At 42.7% G+C, this 21,020-nt stretch overlaps 1 protein-coding gene across 1 annotated transcript in view; it reads left to right on the top strand.

The window, feature by feature from the left end:
- Positions 1-3,471: 3,471 nt before the first annotated feature.
- PRKX (protein kinase cAMP-dependent X-linked catalytic subunit) overlaps positions 3,472-21,020 on the top strand; it is a 120,446-nt gene continuing 102,897 nt past the window's right edge. Inside the window, exon 1 of the mRNA XM_073354212.1 lies at positions 3,472-3,918. Within this exon, the coding sequence (XP_073210313.1) occupies positions 3,738-3,918 (181 nt within the window). The 5' untranslated portion in view covers positions 3,472-3,737. The remainder of the gene's footprint in view (positions 3,919-21,020) is intronic.

Raw genomic sequence — 21,020 nt, 5'->3', positions numbered from 1 at the left:
GGTGATGCATGCAGTGGTATCAGCGCATCTTTCCAGTGGCCATGCCTGCTCCACGCACCAGGAGATCCCCAGCTTAGAGCAATGCCGAGCTGCTGGACCTCACTGGCATTTGGGGAGAGGAGGCAGTGCATTCACAGCTGTGCTCCAGCCATCGGAATTATGATACCTATGGACAGATTTCTAGATGCACGATAGAAAGGGGCCATGACTGGGACACACTATAGTGCAGGGTCAAAGTGAAGGAGCTGCAGAATGCCTACCACAAGGCATGGGAGGCAAACCACCTCTCTGGTGCTGCACCCATGAGCTGCCAGTTCTACAAAGAGCTGGAGGTGATACTCAGTGGTGACCCCACCTCCACTGTGTAAGCCCCTGTGGATGCTTTGTTGGCTCATGTGCCAGTCAAGAGCCAGGAGGAGGCAATCTTGGATGAAGAGGGGGTGGGGGAACCAGAGGCAGAGGATGACTTGGAGGCCAGAGAGACATGCAGTCAGGAGTTTTTTTCTACCCTGGAGGAGCCTAGCCAGTCACAAAGCAGTCGGATCTTGGTGAAGCGCAAACAGGAGAGGAGGCCCCCTGGATCTGATTTTGGGAATTGCTGAAGCCAGTGGTTGGGGGCAGGAGGGTTGCAGAAAGCAGGCGTGTCTCCCACCACGTGCCTAGCTTGAGCGGCGGAACAGGCTGTTGATACATTCCCTCAGTTCTTGGGAATCTCCCTCAGAGATCTCCAGGAAACTTTCATGGAGATACTGGACAATCCGCTCCCGCAGGTTCCTTAGCAGAGCTGCTTTGTTTCTTGCCCCATTACCGGTAACTTTCCCGTGCCACTGTGCTGTCACGGGGGTGGGGCAGAGGAAAACCATTGCTGCATGCAGGCTAGCTGCATAGGGGCCAGGGTGGAAGCCGCAGGCTTGGAGAAGACCCTCCCTTGATTCCCTGCTCACCCTCAGCAGTGAGATATCTTCCATAATGATCACCTCCTGTGGAAAGTGTGGGGACAGGAATGATTATCAGGCCCACCCTACAGTGCTAGCTCTCCCCAAGAGCCACATGCCCAGTGTACAGCAGGGTCCAGGAACATTGATTTACCCTGCCCCCGTAGCTACTCACCATTTTGGGGGTCTTGTGGCTTATGTGTGCTTGCCTGGGGTCAGCCAGTTAGTGACAGATGTGTGAGTACTGGATGTGTTTTAAAGCCATTTGAGGGGTCAACTAATTAATATTAAGAATCTTAAACTCAAATCAAATGTTATTTCTCTTTGTTTACCAAGACTCACTTATTTCTCCTTTTCAGGAGTACAGTCCAGTGTTTAAAAGGAGAAACTCTTAATATCTTAAATTACAATGGCATTTCAATATTCCATTAAAACCACTTCAAGAAAAAAATACATCTAATCCCTTGGCAGTGGTTTTGCAAACTGCATCTCAGAAGTCTGGGTGATGTCATCACTTCATAGAAACAACACTGGGCTGGGTGGTTGCTTCATCTTGATGCTGTGTTGTCACCTTCTTTATTTAGTTGCCTTGTTGCTATTTTGCTTGCCTGTAGAGATGAGATGAACAGGCTAAGTTGAGAAGCGTGTACTCAGATGAAAGGGCTGTTCTATTGGTCTCTCAATTCAGAGTTTTATATTGCTCTTTTTCTCTAGTCTCACTGAGGGTGGAAGACTGGGCTCAAATATCAACTGCTGTTACCTTTTGATTACCTCATCACCTTCATGGAAAGGTCTTGATTGCATATTCATAAGCTGAAGATGGTGTCTGGTAATACATATGTAGCAGAGTTGTAAATGACTTTGTCTGTGGTGGGAATTTCTCAGGACATATTTAAAGTTAGATTTTTAACTCTTTTATTCAGTTCACTTTGAGATCCCTTTAGTTCTATTGGGTTTAATACGAGTTGAAATTCTTTTTTAAATGAGTCCAAACATGCCTATTTTCCATGTAAAGGTTTTTCAGCTTTCAAAATAATCTTTTTAAAACAAATTATTGTTTAAGAGAGTCTTTAAACTTAAATGGTCATCAAAGAAGATATTGTATCCCCTCCGCCCCCACTAATCCTTGTAGAAGTTCTTCTTATAGTAAGGAGTTGCTTAAGCATTGGCAGGTAGCTAATTAATTACAAATTAATATCAATATTTGTATAAGAAAGTGGCTTATTACATTAATAAGCAGCATCATGTCTATAAAAATAACAACATAAATTCAGCAAACCTGCAGAAAAGTTTGTAATGAACTAAAGTTACTTTTATTATAATTAGTAACCATTTTTGCATCAATGTTGAGGTCTACCCCTACAGAAAGGCAATGGGCCTAATTCTTCACTGCCTTTGCCTTACACCTTGTGTAGTCACCTACATCCAATTCAAGTACTATTATATAGTAGTTAGTTTACACATACATTATAGTGTATTCGAATGTGGATGAATTTGTTAATTTTTCATAATGCTTTAACACAATTGTAACAGGAAATGTTTGTACCTTTGATAGTACCCACTGCAGGCAAACATTTTAACCGATGAAGTGAGCTGTAGCTCACGAAAGCTCATGCTCAAATAAATTGGTTAGTCTCTAAGGTGCCACAAGTCCTCCTTTTATTTTAACCCTGTGCCATCCAGAGAGGAGAGGGCCCTTTCCAGTCCATGTCTGAGAACATTTATTGAAATACCTCCCCCCTCCCCCCGCCTACGTAAAGCATGTTAGGGGTTAAATATGTCTGCCACTGAACACTATACAATCGTTTAACACCATATGCAAACTTGCGAAGCAAAGAAAGTGGGGATAGCAGTGCCTAGCAGGACTGATTGCTGTCCCAATGTGGCAGATATGACAGCGATCCTTCTTGGTGCCGTCTATGAGGGGCACTGCTACTGGGGTGACAGGGCCAGATTTGCCCCTCTCTAGCTCTTTTCCGCCTTGCCACGCTTTTACACGATCAGAACTTTTTCTCTTCCCAGACACTTCTCTGGGCTGGAGGCGGGGTGGAAGCCGGGGTGCGCGCGGGGCTGAGACGCCAACTCGCAGCCGAGGCGCCGCAGGGGGAGCCCCCCGAACCTGCCCAGTCCTGCCTGGTTTACCAGGTGGCGGGGGAGGTGAGAGGCTGAGCGGCGGCCTCAGGTGTCCCCGGGGGTGGGGCTCGCCGGCTGGGAGGAAGAGCCGCAGTTTGAAACGTGTGGGCGGGGCGGGCATCTGGATTTTGAAAGCACCAGCCCGCTGCTACTACTGCCGCCCCCAGGTGGGGGAAGCGCAGCGAGGGCGCCTTGTGTCTCCCCCCCCCCCGCCCAGGTGGGGCCAGGCGGGCGGGCTCTGCGCAGGGCGGCGGGGATGAGCCGAGACCACGCTCTGGTGCCGCGGGCGCCTCCCTCCCTCGCTCGCCGGGACTGTCTGTGCCGCAGCTGCAGGAAGCCCAACCTCGCCCCGCCTCCTCCCGCCCCGCGTGCGGCTCCGCGCTCGCCTCGCCCGCCCGGGCTGCCCATTGTCTACGCGGCGGCTCCGGGAGGCGGGAGAGGCGGCGCGGGGAGCAGGGCAGGGCGCGCAGCCGGGGCGGCTGCCGCTGCTGCTCGTGGTGCGGGGCAGGAAGGCGGCGGGGGCGCGATGCTGGGCAGCCCGGCAGCCGCTGAGAGGCTGAACCAGGAACTGGCCCGGCGGGGCAGCCGCCCCTGCTCCTGCTGCTGCTGCTGAAGGGGGAGCCGCCGCCGCGCCGGCTCCGGAGACGCGAACTTCGCGCCCCCGACCCCATGGAGGCGCTCAGCGCCGTGAAGGCCAAAGTGGGGCCGAAAAGCGCCGGCGGCTGCGAGGCGGCGGGGGCGGGCGAGCCCCAGCCCGCCCCTTCCTCCAGCCCCGCGGGCTTCGGCTCCCCGGCGCCGCCCGAGCCCCACGCCGGCAAGCTGGAGGATTTGGAGACCCTGGCGACTGTGGGTGAGTGGGGGCGGGGGGACCTGGGGCGCAGCCACTGCGCCCTCGGGGCGAACAAAGGAGCCGCGTCCCCCTGCCCCGTCCTCTGCCCGGGTACCCGCCAGCTAGCCCGGGCTGCGGGCGCTGGGCTCCGGCCATGCCGCTTGGCGCGCCCCGGGGACCAGCTGTTGGCTCCGCAGCCGCCAGGGGCACCGCTTTGCCCTTTTCCAAAGCCAGAGCTCTGGCCCGCTTCTTTCCTGTGCCCTCCCCTCCCCTCCCCTCCGCCCAGTCCCATCTCCCTGGCTGGTCCCCGGGGGGCATCTTCCGTGCCGGCTCCAGCCTTGCCCGGCTCCTCTCCCGCGGCTTTCTGAAGACTTCAGTGCCTGCTGGGTATTTCCTGAGCGTTGGAGGGGCCGTGTCTGAGGCAGCAGAGTTGAGCTCTGTAAATGTCGGTGTAATGGCTGGCAGGTGCCACCCACTGAAAAACCTACTGACACTGGGAAATTGTGATATTTTATGTGCCTATAAGAAGTATTTTGCTCGGCGTCTATCTTAAGCATAGAGTTAAGCCTTTTTTTTTTGTTTGTTTTTGTTTTTTGACAAGACCACAAGCTGTTCATCTCAGAACAGTATATTGCTTTGAACTTCAGCCACCTTTTGAAAGCGGTTTTCACTAGACCCATTTTTTTGAATGAAAGTTATAGTTAGCATGAATTGGTGCATTACTGTGGATGTTCTTTTTTTCAGTTTGTCATAGCCTTAAGATTGCAGCATTCCTACTCCACTACACACGCTCCAGCTGAGCTCAGTAGGCATCACAGTAGTGTGGATACAAACTATGTTCAGACTGAAAAGGGTTTTGGGCATGGTTTAAAAACAGAAGTGAGATGAGCTGGATATTGCTGTCTGCATAATCATGTGTGAGTCACAATGGAACCAGTCAATAACGTGATTTTGGGCCTGTGTGTGGGGATGAGACAATCAGCGTTCAATGGCACACTGTACATTCTTTTTGTAATACTGTTTTATATGGTTTAGCCTTAGCCCATTCACCAAAATCATCTGATGAAGTGAGCTGTAGCTCACGAAAGCTTATGCTCTAATAAATTCGTTAAACAAGTACTCCTTTTCTTTTTACGGATACTGACGAACACAGCTGCTACTCTGAAACATGTTAAAATACAAATTCATAGTTTTAAATGCAGTTTGTGGGACACTGTGGAGGGCAGGCTGACTGACCCAGTTAAATATATTTCACAACCTAAATCCACACTGCCCTCTTGGTAACTAGTGCAAAAAAGCTTTGTGCTGAATGGAATTGTGGAAGAAGGTAAAGTAGCATCTTTTGATTTCTAGCACACCTTATCTAGATCTCCATTTTTATGAGAACTGCCATTCCAGTGTGTGTTAAATAGTAGCATTTATTTCAACATTTGACACTCCGTATACATCTACAGTAATTTGAATGGTATTTGCATCTAGTCTAATATCAATACTCCGAGAGTGTGTGCATGTGTAAATCTGTATGTTCTTGTACTAGGTTCAAATGGTTGTGTATGCTTTATTTATACTTGCCAACCTTTATTTATACTTGCCAACAGAATGCCAAAAAGTCTGATTTCTTGGATGGACTTACTCTCTAGCAAATGCTGCAAACCCCCTCATCTGTATAGAAATAAATAGTGTTCAGCCAAAACTCACTTGAGGTTTAAAACTATTCTTAATCAACATTGTGGTTTAAACATGGTTCTTTAAAAATGGTTGTAGAATGGCTTAAGACTTAAGTTGATATGAACCACGTTAGCCAATCCTAAGATGTATTGCTTTCTTTAATATTTAAAAGTTGAAGTGTGAACAAGTCTTATTAATAGAGATATATTTGCATACAACACCCTGCTGCACTCCCTTGGAAATGATTAATCTCATTTGTGACATCACAACTAGTGCTGTGGAAACAGTTGTCATCACAGAGGATTATTCCCCCAAGTGGGGCACAAACTGCAGGAAAAGGCTAACTCTTAAGACACAAAGATATAATTGTCATGCAAATATCCCTAGAAATAACAAGGAAAGCAAAAAATGGCACAAGAATTATTTCTAAACATATCTTTTCAGAGACTTTTATAAGGTGATTCTGAACGCTTAAGAAAATGGAAAATTGGGATTCTGAAAAGAATGCTGATGGAATGGAGGTGTGAGGGGAGGGGGTTGCCTTTAAAAATTTCTATTTGCTCTCTGATAGCAGAAGGCACAGTGCTCAGGAAGGGGGTGGGGTGGGGAGAAGAGTGTAGGAGCAGCAGCCTACTGTTTAGCAATGCACTGACAATGCACTTCTATCTTTTTCCTGTTGCCCTCCTTTTGCTGTTGCTTGGGTATTCATAGCCAGTTTGCCAACTCTCATCTGTGGCCAGATCTATGCTATAAATTTACATCACTGTAATATGTTGCTCAGAGGTGTGAAAAATCCACACTCCTGAGTGACAGTTATACTGACTTAACCCCTGGTGTAGACTGTACTATGTTGACAGGAGAACTTCTGCGGTCAGCATAGCTACAATGCCTCTTGTGGAGGTGGATTAACTACACTGATGGAAGAAACTCTGCTGTTGGCATAGTAACATCTTCACTGAAGTGCTACAGCAGAAACAACAAAACTTGAGAGGAAGGCGAGAAGATTGTACAAATCTGTTGGTGTAAAGACCCCTAGGGCCTTGTTTAAAAATGGAAGTTGAGGTGATTTGACTTAAATCGGTTTTAAAACTGATTTTGTTAAACATGGGTGTTTAGTTTAAACCTGTTCCTTATGATGTTAAAGTAATATAATCCAGGTTCATATTGTTTTGTGTATTCATACAGTCTTTTACACTGCTTTAACTAGATAGATTTTTAAGTCCTACCTCTTCTCCCCCTCCCCATCATCAGCGTGAAATTAACAATACTAGGGTTAATTTCACCACTGCAATTTAGAACCTCAGTAAAATTGTGTCAAGAATTGTCAGTTTTAGTCTGCTGATGTTATTGAAAGCTATGCCTGGTATCGGAGGCGAACGTGGGAGTCATTTGTGTGGGAGGAGAGCCAGGAAGTTCTGACTTTGTTGGGGTGTGTGTATGGGAAAGAAAGAAAGGGGAAGAGACGAGCATCTGGGGTCCTTTGGACTGTCTTACTACAATCATGTGGCCCATTTCAGTGGCTATTTGAGCACCTCACAATCTTTAATGTGTTTGTCCCCCATGAGTTAAGTAGTTATTCCCATTTATAGATAGGGAAACTAAACGGTGACTTGCCTAAGGTCACATAGAAAGTATGTGACATAGCGAGGACCTGAACCCCAGTTTTCTAAGTCCTAGGCTCGTGCCCGAATTGCTGGATCATCCTTCTTCATCCTTTTCTAACACTAATGAATCATTGTTTGATACAAAAGCTGGAGCTCCTAAGGAGAATATAGAGAAATCAATCAGGGAGGAATTGCAGCATCTTCTCCTTTTCCCAGCAGCTGGAGTTGCTTGGAGATTGTTCCTTGAACTTCTGCAGTGGAGCTATCTAGCTTTTTCTGTGTTGTCATTTCTATAGCATATGCCAAATTTTTCCAAGCCTTATCAAAGGGATGAAAAAGTCAGATAAAGAGGTAGAATAAGACAACAGAATGAAGGGAAAGGAATGATTGCTTCATTCCTTGAGGGGTAGGGGAAAGGAAATACTTTCTTTCCAAAGAGTATAACATATGGCCAAGGAAATAGGATACAGAGGAAAAAAAGAGAATGTAAGGAGAGGTGGGGAAGAGGAGGGATGAAATGAAAGAAGAAAATTTCTATTGAAAGAACAAACCAAAACAAAAAACTTGACACTGTGTAATGAATTTCAGAGCCTTTATTAAAGGGACACTGCTTAACTTTAAAACTTGTAAACCATTTTTGTAAAACCTTAAGAGCAATGGAAACCTTCCCACAATATTTAACAATTAAAATGAACAGAGTTGCTTTTAAACACACATCCCTATGAAGTGTTCTAAACTAAAATTTTGTGGTATGATGAAACTGCATGTTATAAATAACCCCAGACTTTTATTTAATTGCATAAGCATGGAAAAATGGGGGGAAAAAATCACTGGCAAAATCTTTTGTTTTACTACTGTAGGAATTCTTCTGCTTCTATACAAGTAAGTCTAGTAATTTCTTCTATAGGTATAGTCTGTTCAGTAACAGCTATTGTTCTGATTTAGTATGTAAGTGTACAATTTTTTTGGTTAATACTAGTGGAAGCTTTTTTCCACAGGAACCAAAACTTGTAACAGCCATTTAAAAAAAAAAATAAAAGAAAAGAAAAGAAATCAAACTTCTGAAGTCTCTCTTGAATAGTTAATGAAAACAATAAGATGATATGAGCTGGCTGCTCAACAATCCAAACATAACATCACTTTGTATAATGAATTTTTAGAGTGACTTTTGTTTTTAAATTTTCTGCCCAATCTCAAGGAAAATTGATAGTTTCTTCCATGCTTTTACTTTGCAAACAAATTTTAGCTCTGTAGGTTTCAGAAGGAAAAAAAAATCGTATAATGTTGTTTTAGAGAGTTGAATTCATTGTTGCATTCTCACATCTTCAAGACAAAGCCTCTGTATTTAAGTTAAGTGACTTAGGGCATGTCTTCACTAACAACGTTAAAGGGCTGCCATGGCAAAATTTCTATTTGCCCTCTGATAGCAGAAGGCATGGTGCTCAGGAAGGGGGTGGGGTGGGGGGTAGTTTAAAAAACAAAAACACCTCCATGAGGGGAGTAGCTACCAGTGCTGGTACACTGTCTACACTGGCACTTTACAGCGCTGAAACTTGCAGCACTCGGGTGTGTTTTTTCACACCCCTAAACAAGGCAAGTTGCAGCGCTGTAAAGCGTTAGTGTAGACAAGCCCTTAGGTTTTTTTTTTCTTGTTTTGTCCTTTGTTCCTCTTCCTCTTCTCTCCTCCTTCTCACACAAGTTCACACCTGTCCTTGAATAATCTGCTATGACCCAGCAGCAGTTTGAGTGAAAATGACTAGGTGTGTGTCAGTTTCTCTGTTGCTCCTTCAGTACTTTAGGTGGGATTGTTCCACAGGTAATTGAAGAAGCAGCATTGGTAGATTATGGAGAGAGAGAAATCAAACCCTACAAGGCCAGAAGAAGGGCTTCTTCCATGAGGGTCCTTGTTCTTAATGGGTTGGTAAGTGAATAATAAAAGGGAGAAATGAACAACCCTTCTCTTTTCAAAAGGAAAATAGGACACAAAAGGAAAGATTCCTCCTCCAAACCAGGAGTATGAGATGACTAAAACATGCACAGACTGGTTGTTCAGGATACAGACAGAGTAACAGAAATGTTTGTGGGAAAGAAAGATTTGTAAAATCTGATAAACTGGTGAAGAAAAGAAATGTGTATTGGTTCAGTACAGTGTTACCCCCTAATGTTAAATTTCCTTTGACTACTAATCTTATTAAATTAGTTAATTGGTATGTGGCAAGCTCAGACTCCCTGCTCCTGCTATGGACTTGACTGTATTTGAAAATGTGTGTGGGTAGGGAAGTTCCCTTGATATAAAACAAAATGAAATTAATCCCCATAACAGTTACTCTTCAAAATTTATGCTAGAGAGCATCATTGCAAGGCTAATCCAATCTCCATGTCCTGGAATGGATGAAAATGTAGGTGGAATATTGGGGAAGACTTCCTCACAGTGAGATCTAGTGAATAGTCACGCAAGGAAAAGCACTGAAGAATACGCTAGGGAAGAGGGCTGGCAAGCAATTAGAAAAATTAATCTCAATTAATCGCATGATTAATCACACTGTTAATAATAGAATACTATTTAAGTATTTTTGGGTGTTTTCTACATTTTAAAATACATTGATTTCCATTACAACCCAGAATACGAAGTGTACAGTGCTCACTTTATTTTTGATTAAATGTATTTGCAATGTAAAAAAACAAAATAAATAGTATTTTTCAATTCACCTAACATAAGTACTGTAGTGCAATCTGTTTATTATGGAAGTTGAATGTACAAATGTAGAATTATGTGCAAAAAACCCTGCATTCAAAAATAAAACCATGTAAAACTTTAGAGCCTGCAAGTCCACTCAGCCCTATTTCTTGTTAAGCCAATCACTCAGACAAACATGTTTGTTTACATTTGCAGGTGATGCTGCTGCATGCTGCTTGTTTACAGTGTCACCTGAAAGTGAGAACAGGCGTTCTGGTGGCACTGTTGTAGCTGGTGTTGCAAGATATTTATATGCCAGATGCGCTAATGATTCATATGTCCCTTCATGCTTCAAAAAACATTCCAGGGGATGTGCATCCATGCTGATGGCGGGTTCTGCTTGATAACAGTCCAGAGCAGTGTGGACTGATGTGTTCATTTTCATCCTCCTGAGTCAGATGCCAGCAGCAGAAGGCTGATTTTCTTTTTTGGTGGTTTGGGTTCTGTAGTTTCTGCATCGGAGTGTTGCTCTTTTAAGACTTCTGAAAGGATGCTCCACTTCTTGTCCCTCTCAGATTTTGGAAGGCACTTCAGATTCTTAAATCTTGGATCAAGTGCTGTAGCTATCTTTAGAAATCTCAGTGGTACCTTTTTTGCATTTTGTCAAATCTGCAGTGAAAGTGTTCTTAAAATGAACAACATGTGCTGGGTCATCATCCGTGATTGCCATAACATAAAATACATGGCAGAATGCAGGTAAAACAGAGCAGGGGGACATACAATTCTCCCTCAAGGAATTCAGTCACAAATTTAATTAACATATTTTTTTTTAAGAAGCGTCATCAGCGTGGAAGCATGTCTTCTGGAATAGTGGCCGAAGCATGAAGGGGCATATGAATCTTTCGCGCATCTGGCACATAAATATCTTGCGATGCTGGCTACAACAGTGCCATTCAAATGTTTGTTCTCACTTTCTGGTGACACTGTAAATAAGAAGAGGGCAGCATTATCTCCTGGGAATGTAAACAGACTTGTCTGTCTGAACGACTGGTTGAACAAGTAGTAGCACTGAGTAGACTTGTAGGGTCTGAAGTTTTACATTGTTTTGTTTTTTAGTGTGGTTATGTAACAAAAAAATCTACATTTGTAAGTTGCACTTTCATGACAGATTGCACCACAGTACTTGTATGAGGTGAATTGCAAAATACTATTTCTTTTGTTTATCATTTTTACAGTGCAAATATTTATAATAAAAATCATACACTTTGTCAATTACTACACAATACAATATATATGAAAAGATAGAAAAACATTCACAAATATTTAATATATTTCAATTGGTATTCTATTGTTTAACATTGTGATTAAAACTGTGATTAATCACTATTAATTTTTTAGTTAATTGCATGAGTTAACTGCGATTAATCAACAGCCGTAATAGGGAATAATCCTGCTTTGCCAGGGAAATGGATATAGTGTCTTTTTAATTTCTGCAGTTAGGCCTGTCTGTGGTTGTCAGCAAAGCTTCCCAAAGGTGTCAATTGTGGTGTGAATGCTTGAATAATCTCAGATCCAGCTCATACTAGTGCTGCAGACAGATGAATTGTATAAAAGGTAGGATAACTCCTTCCCTTTACAAATAAAACATAAGCATAACAGGGAGATGTATCATTACAGGATTTCTCCAGAATAAAATGGTAAGTCACAATTGGAAAGTTTATGCTTAACCTGTGGAGATAGAGAGATGGCGTTCAGTTGGAACAGAGAACTTTGTAAAAAAATTGAGCACCAAGGAAGTTGTTGACTCAAACCTATTGATTACTAGCAAGTATGGGGAGACAGAGAGCCCCATCTAACCTACCCTTCTACTTCCCCAGAGCTCTGAGTCTTCCCTTCAGAGCAATAAGATGTGAGAACAAGCGGATTGTCTTTCAAGGCTGGTTGTGAAATACAGCATGTCTGGAGTGGAAGGGGGGATGGACAGTACAATTTATGCACGTTTCATTAGCTGTTGGAGTGGTAAGCCAGAAAAAGCCACCAAGAATTAACTTTCATGAAACGAAAGACAGGAAATTTGTGTTCCTACTGTAAGGAGTTGTCTACCCTAGAAAGTAGCACAGCATTCACTGTACAGATATAACTAAAGCTATTCGACCCCCTATTGTGGATGCAATTATACTGGTGTATAGTTATACTAGTATAACTGCGTTCACATTATGGCTTTGTTGTAACTGTTTTGTTTTTTTAAAAATATCATATCCCTAATCAAAATAGTTTATATGGCTAAAAAAACCACCCCCTATGAATTGTAGACTTGACCTAAGGTGGTATTTCTTTTCCAAAAACAAGGTCTGTATGTAAAATTCTACCTAGTAAGGTGTATTATTTCACAAAAGCTTTTCAAATGGGAAGGAAGCGTGAGAGTTCCTTTTTTTTAGTTACAAGATTGAAATAAATTTCAGTTTTCCTGAGGGGGAAAAGTAGTATCTTTCAAGTGAATTGAAAGATTGATGCCCTTACTTTAATGCTCAAAGTTCATTTTAACCAGCTAGTGCTTGTATCTGGGCTCCCACTCTATAGGAGTTGCTTAGCTTGATTTGGGGAAAAAAAAGTAATTGTCTCAACTGATCCTTCTTGCATACCAGGAGCACATCAGAAATCATTGTGCCCGTTCTGGCAGAACCTCTTTTGTAGCTTTGAGGACATTGAAATCTCCTTTAAAGTGCTGAGGGAACTGATCCAAAGGATTAGGGGTGCATCTGAGGGGTATTCCTTGTGTGGCTCAATCAGGAGGCTCATATTATGAACAAAACTGTTTATTTGATAGCTAAGTGCAATGGGATAGTTACTACTTTCTCATAATCTTTTAAGGAGGAGCAATGAAAGGAGAGAAATAGTGGCCTCCGACTTAAGGAATGGAAATGAGAATGAGTTTTCTGGGGGCTTGTCTAGACTACTGCTTAAGTCAATGTAATTTACATTGCTCAGGGATGTGAAAAAATACCCCCTTGAATGATGCAAGTTACATCAACTTAAAGTAGTGTCTACACCATACTACATCAGCAGGAGACGCTCTCCCACTGACTTAGCTTCTGCTTCTTGTTGAGGTGGAGTAATTACGTCAATAGGAGAGCGCTCTCCCATTATCATAGCATGTCTTCACCATGTGTGCTGAAGCATGGTAGTGAAGACAAGCCCTGTGTTACCTTTGGCAAGTCACTTCAGCCCAGATTTTTAAAAGGTATTTAGGCACCTAAATCCCATTCATTTCACTTACCAAATCCTCTGTTATGGCCTGACTTTTCAAAGCACCAAACACCTGAAGCTCCCATTGACTTCATATGGAGCTTCGGGTGTATAGGACCTCTGCAAATCAGGCCCATAATCTTTCTTTATTATAATGAGAGTAAGAACACTGGGGAGGGATAGCTCAGTGGTTTGAGCATTGGCCTGCTAAACCCAGGGTTGTGAGTTCAGTCCTTAAGAGGGCCATTTAGGGATCTGTGGCAAAAATTGGGGATTGGTCCTGCTTTGAGCAGGGGATTGGACTAGAGGACCTCCTGAGGTCCCTTCCAACCCTCATATTCTATGATTCTATGATGTAATGTCTCTGGGGAGCTCAGACTAAACTAGTTTTTAAAATGTATAGAGATCAGATGGAAGGTATTACATTTTATAAATGCAAAGTGTGTGCATGGAGCACACAAAGGGGAAAGGTTGGGTGGACCCTGAAGACTGAAATATAGAAGGGAACAAAGATCACATGAGACACTGGGGAGCAGAAACTACATAAATAGAAGACTAGAGGGTGAAACAGTAATACGAAAGAGCAGGGAAGTGGATGTGATTATGAAAGTTGGTAGGAGAAGAAAGGCGATGCTGTCTTTCAGAGAAAGACGACAACAGTGGGAATAAGAGTGGGAGTGTTATGGAGATGGCTGGAAGGCGAGATGTGGATACGTAACTGGAAGAAAGGAATAAACAGGAAAATATGCACACAACTCTTAGGACAGTGAATTTTATTAAACATTTGCCCCTTTATTTTTATTGCGTTTACCTGGAAACTTTCTGCATCTTTGGTCTTTTTTTTTTTTTTAAGTAGGTAAAGTGATGAGTTTATGTCCTTATTTTATATCAAGGTTGTTGACTACTCTTCTTTCTGTAGATAAATAATGGTGAGGAGGGAGGAAAGAGTAGATAGTAAATAACCTGGCACTTAACTAGATTCTCTAGGCAAACCTCTGACTGATAAGGAATTGGACTCCCTTTATGGCTTAAAAGGAAATATGCCAATTTATATATTTAAGTAGGATCCATGCATAGCTGTCACTATCCTGAGCAGCTGGGCTCCTGGATCAATAGCAATCTCTACTGATAGTGATTCTTCCGCTCCCCCGCCCCCCTGCTTCATCCCCCCCCCCCCCCCCCCCCCCCCCAGGTAGTGAGGGGTGGAGAGGAGACAAAATAATTGTGAAGACTTTTTCCAAAATCTTGAGGTCAGTCTGTGCTTGGTGTAATTACAACTGGGTAAAATGAGTGGTGAAAATATTCATATTCCCACTCTAAAATGCTATGGTCAATTCTGAAAGAGAAGATTGTGGCATTTTTGTTTTGTGTGAAAGGTGGAGGCAGCTGTGTGTGTGTGAAATGAATGCATTTTTGTTCTACCTTTATATAACTCAAGAGATCAAAAATTCATGTACTGCATCTGACATTCTATAAATAGATCATCATTTCAGAAAGATTCTTTGAACATGAAGAAAAGAACACCTTACATTTCCACTCTAGAGAGCTCTCTTAAAGAGCAACAATAATAATTTCACAATTGTAAGAAACAATTCAGGATCGGTATAGCTTATAACTAAAATTGTGGCTCTCAGACTATGTAAAATCTGGATTTTGTGGTTAGTTTTCAAGTGAGGAGAGGCCATGTGGTTACTTCTCCCTAAATCAGGGGTCTCAGAGTTCTGGCCCGCTGGCCATCTGCGGCCCGAGAACCTCCCAATGTGGCCCTCGGGGCTCCAGCAGTTTTGGGGCCAGGTTTCTCCCTGGAGCTGGGTGGCTTTCTGTGTGCTCATTCCATGTGGCCGCTGGCCCCTCCCTGCAACCCTGGGGTGGGGAGGGGCTGTGCTTCCATGCACTGCCCCCTGCCCTGAGCACCCCTGCAGCCAATGGGAAGCTGTGGGGGCAGTGCCTGGGGGCCGCAGTGCGCGGAGGTCCCCTGGCCTGCCCCGCCTTGGAGCTCCAGGTAAGCACCGTACCGCCTCGACCCTCTCCCAAAGCCTGCACCCCCTTCCCATATACCCCTTCCGTCCCCCAAACTCCATCCCAGAGCCTTCACCCCTCCTCCGTCCCAGAGCCTGCACCCCCACCTCCTGCCCAGCCCAGAACCTTACGTAAGAGCCTTTGGTGAGGGATCTTGTCAAAGACTTTCTGGAAATCTAAGTACACTATGTCCACTGGATCCCCCTTGTCCACATGTTTCTCGCACCCCAATCTCCTACCCCAGTCGTCCTCCCCCACCCAAACTCCCTCTCAGAGCCTTGGGCTTTTTGGGGGAGTTTTGGGGGGGTGGGTTCTGGGTGGCATGAGTGACCTTATTGGCTCGCTGGGAGGATTTGAGGACTGGCACTGGCCCTAAGGTAAACTGAGTTTGAGACCCCTGTCCTAAATGCTTGAAAAGGGCTGCTTCACTGCAGTGCTGAAAGAAACTTGGCAGCAGGGGAAATGGGGTTTGAGAGAAATGTTGCAATATATCAGCCGTACCTGCTGAGAGTCTCTCCTGCTCTTGTTTTCCCATTGCACAACAGAGCCAGTAATGCAGGATGCTGCAAAACAATTTAAAAAAATGTTTTCCAATTGTATGTCCTGCATGGAGGAGTTTACGTGACTGACAGTTTGGCTGTTGACCCCTTATACTGAAGACTGGTGGAACCTGATCTTTATTTTTCATAACTCCGACAAATTAATCTTTATTTTTAAGCTTTTTTTTATTTAAATGTTTACAGTTCTATGAAATTAATGAAGGGGGCCAGGCAATTATTTAATGACAGATGCTGAAATTCGATTTTATTCGATTTATTTGATTTTATTCGATAACCTATAACATGTCTCATGCAAACACACAGAGAAAAACATACACAATCTAAAACTGTACCAACATCCATGTAATACATTAAAATGTCAGTCAGAACTTAACTCTCTTCTAAGCCATAATGCTAAAAGGACAAAAATTGCAATCAATTTAATTCCTACCAGACACTGAGAAAATACTAAAAAAAAATCCATTCTTTTGAGCTGATAAAGATTCTTTTTATACAAAAGAGGTAAAATCAACCATGCTCTCAGAAACTGGAAAATTGAATAATCCAAAAGATAATGAGGTATATCTTCCAGTGCTCCAGATTCACATGGGCAAAAAAGATCTGAAGGAACTTTTCCATATCTAACTTTTGAGGACTGCAGTTACCGTGATTTGGAATTTTAATTGAGTATATGCCTTACATAAATGAGGAATTGATAACTCATTCATATACAATTCAAAAATACAGGTTGTCCTCAAAGTAGAGAACCAAAAGGCAAACTTGGAATCATGAATCACAGCCACATCATCTTGCTGGGTAATATCTGTGGCTCTCCGTTTGAGTAATTGATTGAGTTGATCAAACAGTACCGACAATAAGTCAATAATAGGTTAGGTTTTTCTAACTATAATCGATTGGAAGGTCTTATACCATGGAAATAAGGAGTGCTCAGATTGCCCTAGCTTTGCCTTCAGGAGATGGAGGAACAATCTATAATCTGGAGGAGTACAGGTTTTAGACCAAAATTTTAAAAAAGCAATTCAAGGTCATTTACTTATGGCGGGGGGAACCCCACAAAAAAAACCACCGCAACCCACCTCAGTATGTAAAGATGAGGCAAGCTTACAATTTGGGAGAATTGGCTCCTCAAAATTATTTTGAGCCATCTCTGTGGCTAAAATTTGGTCTCTAAACTAAACTTTGACCCCCCCTAAAGCATCTGTGATATTATTGTAGCATAAAAAACTTAGTGTTACAGAAGCTGTGTTCCCACCATCTGAGTGGATAAAACAGGGCACTCACTGAGCAAAGCTAAGGGCCTTTTGTTTTAAACCTTTATGATAAGGGGACCAACGGCCCAAATGGTGAAACTTCATCCCTAAATACGTACAAGCAGAGACTTCTTCTACAAGGTAGCCTCCTATCTTCCACTCAATTTGCAGAGGGTTCTTCCCAAAATCATAATTGAGAACCAGGTCTTAAGAATTATAGTATGAAGAAAAATGACATAACTTTCAGAGGCTTCTTGGAGTTTGAGATAAAACAACCATCTCACTGGCATGTAACAGGATAGAGCTATCCTTCATTTGTGGCAGAGAGGCCTTACCTTCTTTTTAAACATACACCATGTCATTAATAAATTAATTAAAAAAAGGTGCTAGAAGTCATCTCTGACATACTCCCTTAGAAGTAGAGAAAATAGTGTCTTGGTTGATTTTTAGTTCTTACCCTTGAAGTGTTGCCCGAGTGTAATCCTCCAAAATATACAGAAGTCTTAATTTGATACCCAATTCTTAATTTCACACACAGTTTCTCTGTTAATAAAGTCAAATGCTATCTTAAGATCTATGAAAGCCACATACAATCTAGTACCCTTAACTGCAGTATATTTATAAATCATATAGGATAAAATAAACAATTGTCAGTTGTGGCTCTACTAGCCCTAAAGCCAGTTTGCTCTTTGTGTAGTAAATTAGCCTTTCAAGTCCGCATTTCAAATTTGGATATTAAAAATCTAGAATAAATTTTCCCTCCCACGTCTAACATACTAATAGGTCTATATGAATCAGGATTTTTTTTGGTTCCTCTTAAAAAACAAACAAACAAACAAAAAAAACCCCGCTCTGATAATGCACTTCCAGCATGACTAATGAGGGTAAATCATTTAGCTAAAACTGGAGACACCAGGCAAGATTCTTCTGAAAAACTTCAGTGGGGAGAAAAAACTTCCCCTGGAACTTTTTTCTGTCATTGGGCTAAAATAAATGACTAGAGTTCACCGTCTATTTCTGAAGGCTAGAGTGGTAAATTAAAGAGAGGATTCCTCATTGCACCAACTATGGTTGAATTAGATTAAAAAGCCATTTGGGGGTAGTCATTAAAGACCTGGCCAAAATGTGTTATCCAGGCTTCTTCATTAATATGAGGTTCCTCAACTGGAGCATCTCTAGTAAAGCCACATTCATATTGAAAACGTTAAAGCTTTTATAGACTGTTAAAACACACATTTGTTTTATGTCAACAAATATGTCAGCATTATATATCAAAGTATACAAAAGTAAATATCCTTACGTCAACTCATCATACTTGGTTTTACTAGTCGTGTGCTAGTCCAGGCCTAATTGAAAAGTCTAAATTACTGGATTTTTGCCCATAAGGTTTCTATGACTAGGAGGTTTAAGTGAGACTCCTTCCCCAGCCCCCAGACACTCCCCCTCCACCAAAAAATGTGTATGCATGTGCACACACTCACCCACCTCAGGCCTTTTATTACAGTTACTGGAATGCTTAGTTATTTGGTAGTCAGCAGATTATTCTAGATTTCAGAAGATCTCCAAATCTCTTACAGTACAAAAGGTTGAGCTGTCCAATTTGGTCTTCAGAGAGGCATATGCAATGTTTGCTTTGAACTTTTCAACAGGCAGAATGATTTTTCCATAAACATTGAAGTTGCTGGCATTGTGAGTTCAGGTGATGCACTGGACATGACACACAATGGCTGGGTTTCCCTTCTCTAGTGTTCAAATCATCACATGGCACTTTGCACACCATATGCAAGTCAAAATCATGCTTTAACTCTTCTGCCTAGTAAGGGAAATACACAGAATATTTTTGTAGTTGCTAAAATTGTGTGACATCTGGGCCTTGACAAATGGATTAAAGAGAAATCCCGATCCATAGAGTCTGAGTACAGTGTGTGATATGGTTGCCTTCAGTTGGCTTTGAAATTCTGGTGTGAAAGTACACAGTGCAGATGGAAAGGGATCACTTTTGGAGCATATTGACTTGCCTTCTATTTCTTAAGGCATTATCTATGTCAGTCGCAACTTATAAATAGTGGTTAAGCTACAGATCAGAGTGATGTATTGGGGTGCATTTGTTTCCATTTGAAAAAGAACCCCATTTATTTCCTTTCAAAAGACAAAAAGAAAAGATCGTCCTCAACAATCCAGCAGAGTTTCATTGTCTTCTTTGAACTGACTGTATCCTCACCTTTAATGAGAATCTGTCACTCTGTCCCAGTGCGCATGAATGAATTGTATTGCCTTGAGCCAGGAAAACCAGTGCGATTGTACAATGCGGGGAGGGCAGGGACACATTTGATGGGCTCTTTTTGGTTGACAGACTTTATCAAATGCTCACCTTTGCCTGTTGGTATGTTTAAATATTGCTAGAAAATGTATTGCAAATTCAGTGATGTCGTGGAACTCATCAGTTCTGATTGCATTATCAAAGCCTACATGGAGATGATGCACAATACATGGAATGTGCAGCAGATGTGGATACATTTCTTTCAGGTCTTTCACTAAGCATTACATTTGCATCATGGAGTGTTGTGGATTGACACAGTTTTCCTGTGTGTGTGTCTACTCTCCAGCATGTCTTGAATCCAAATTGAAATGACCCCTACATTGTGCTGAGGAGCAACAGAGGATTTAAATGGTATTTATTGATTTATATTTGTCACTGAAGAACACTGCCAGGATGTTAATTGCTGGGTGTCCAGCAAGCTCTAGAGTTGCATCAGTTACTAAAGAGAATTTCCACCACTCAAAACATCTCTAGTTACAGCTTGGTGAGTGAAAACTTCAGGCAGGTATTTTTTTCCAGCTGATGATGATCTGGGCAAGTGTGTGCTCCCAGTGGGTCTTTGTGAAATATAGTTAATAAAAAGCTCAAACAATGGACTGAATTCACTCAGATTGCCTCAAAGCACAACATGAGTACCAGACTGGATGAAAATCTGTAGCTTCTTGGTTCTTTTATCTCATTCTTCCCTGACAGGTTTCTGTCAAAGCCTGGCTTTTATTTTTTTTCTTGCCATTTTTAATATCCTGAACCTTACTATTCACATGTTCAGCAGTACAATTTGCCTGTCATAAGATGTCTGTTTTATAAACAGTACAAAATGTCCTTCTGTCCCTTTCCAGACTTTGTCACTGTTTTGAATTCGAGGTCTGCGTACAGTAACTCCTCACTTAAAGTCGTCCCGGTTAATGTTGTTTCGTTGCTAATCAATTAGGGAACATGGTCGTTTGAAGTTGTGCAATGCTCCTTTTATAATGTCGTTTGGCAGCCTCCTGCTTTGTCCACTGCTTGTAGGAAGAGCAGCCTGTTGCAGCTAGCTGGTAGAGTGGACCAGCAGCCCCCCTAATCAGCTCCCCGCTCCCCTAAGTTCCCTGTACAGCAGCCGGCCAGCGGGCTATCAATTGCCCGCAATTCAACTGTCCCTCCCCCCACTGCCATGTGCTGCTCCTGCCCTCTGCCTTGGAGCTGCTCTCCAGAGCCTCGTGGGGTGGGTGAAGAGAGGAGAAGGGGGCTAATGTCAGGGTGTCCCCCTCCCCCTGCTCCTGCACCTCGCTTACCCCATCTCCATAGAGCAGGGAGGACACCCAACAGGGCTCAGGACGGAGGAAGCTTCCTGGCACCTAACCCCCCCCCCCCCCCCCCGCATTTAAATTGGATTCACTTAACATCATTTTGCTTAAAGTCGCATTTTTCAGGAACATAACTACAACGATAAGTGAGGAATTACTGTATTTGCTGCAATATTCCTTTTGGGATTTTTCTTCTGCAACCTGTAATAGAAGTAAAACAACAAAGTTAGCCTCTGTTGTTGTGCGTGTACTTTATATGTAACTTCTTGGGTTCTGCAACTTAAAAGAAGGTAAAGGAAAAAAGCATTAGATAAGACTTATCTATCAGATAATTTGTAGGATTTCCTAATTGGTTGTCTAGAACACTTCTTTGCAGAAACAAGGAATTACTGGTTCATCAGTTTCACTGTGTGCTGCAGAAATAAGTAGGCCATTTGCTTGGTAATGAAACACAAATGCTTCCTGCAGTGTAATGTTGGAACTCTCTTTGCTT

Source organism: Lepidochelys kempii, chromosome 1 (assembly GCF_965140285.1).
Source record: "Lepidochelys kempii isolate rLepKem1 chromosome 1, rLepKem1.hap1, whole genome shotgun sequence".
Taxonomy (NCBI): Eukaryota; Metazoa; Chordata; order Testudines; family Cheloniidae; genus Lepidochelys; species Lepidochelys kempii.
The sequence above is the reverse complement of the archived record's forward strand: the minus strand, read 5'-3'. Positions and strand labels throughout refer to the sequence as shown.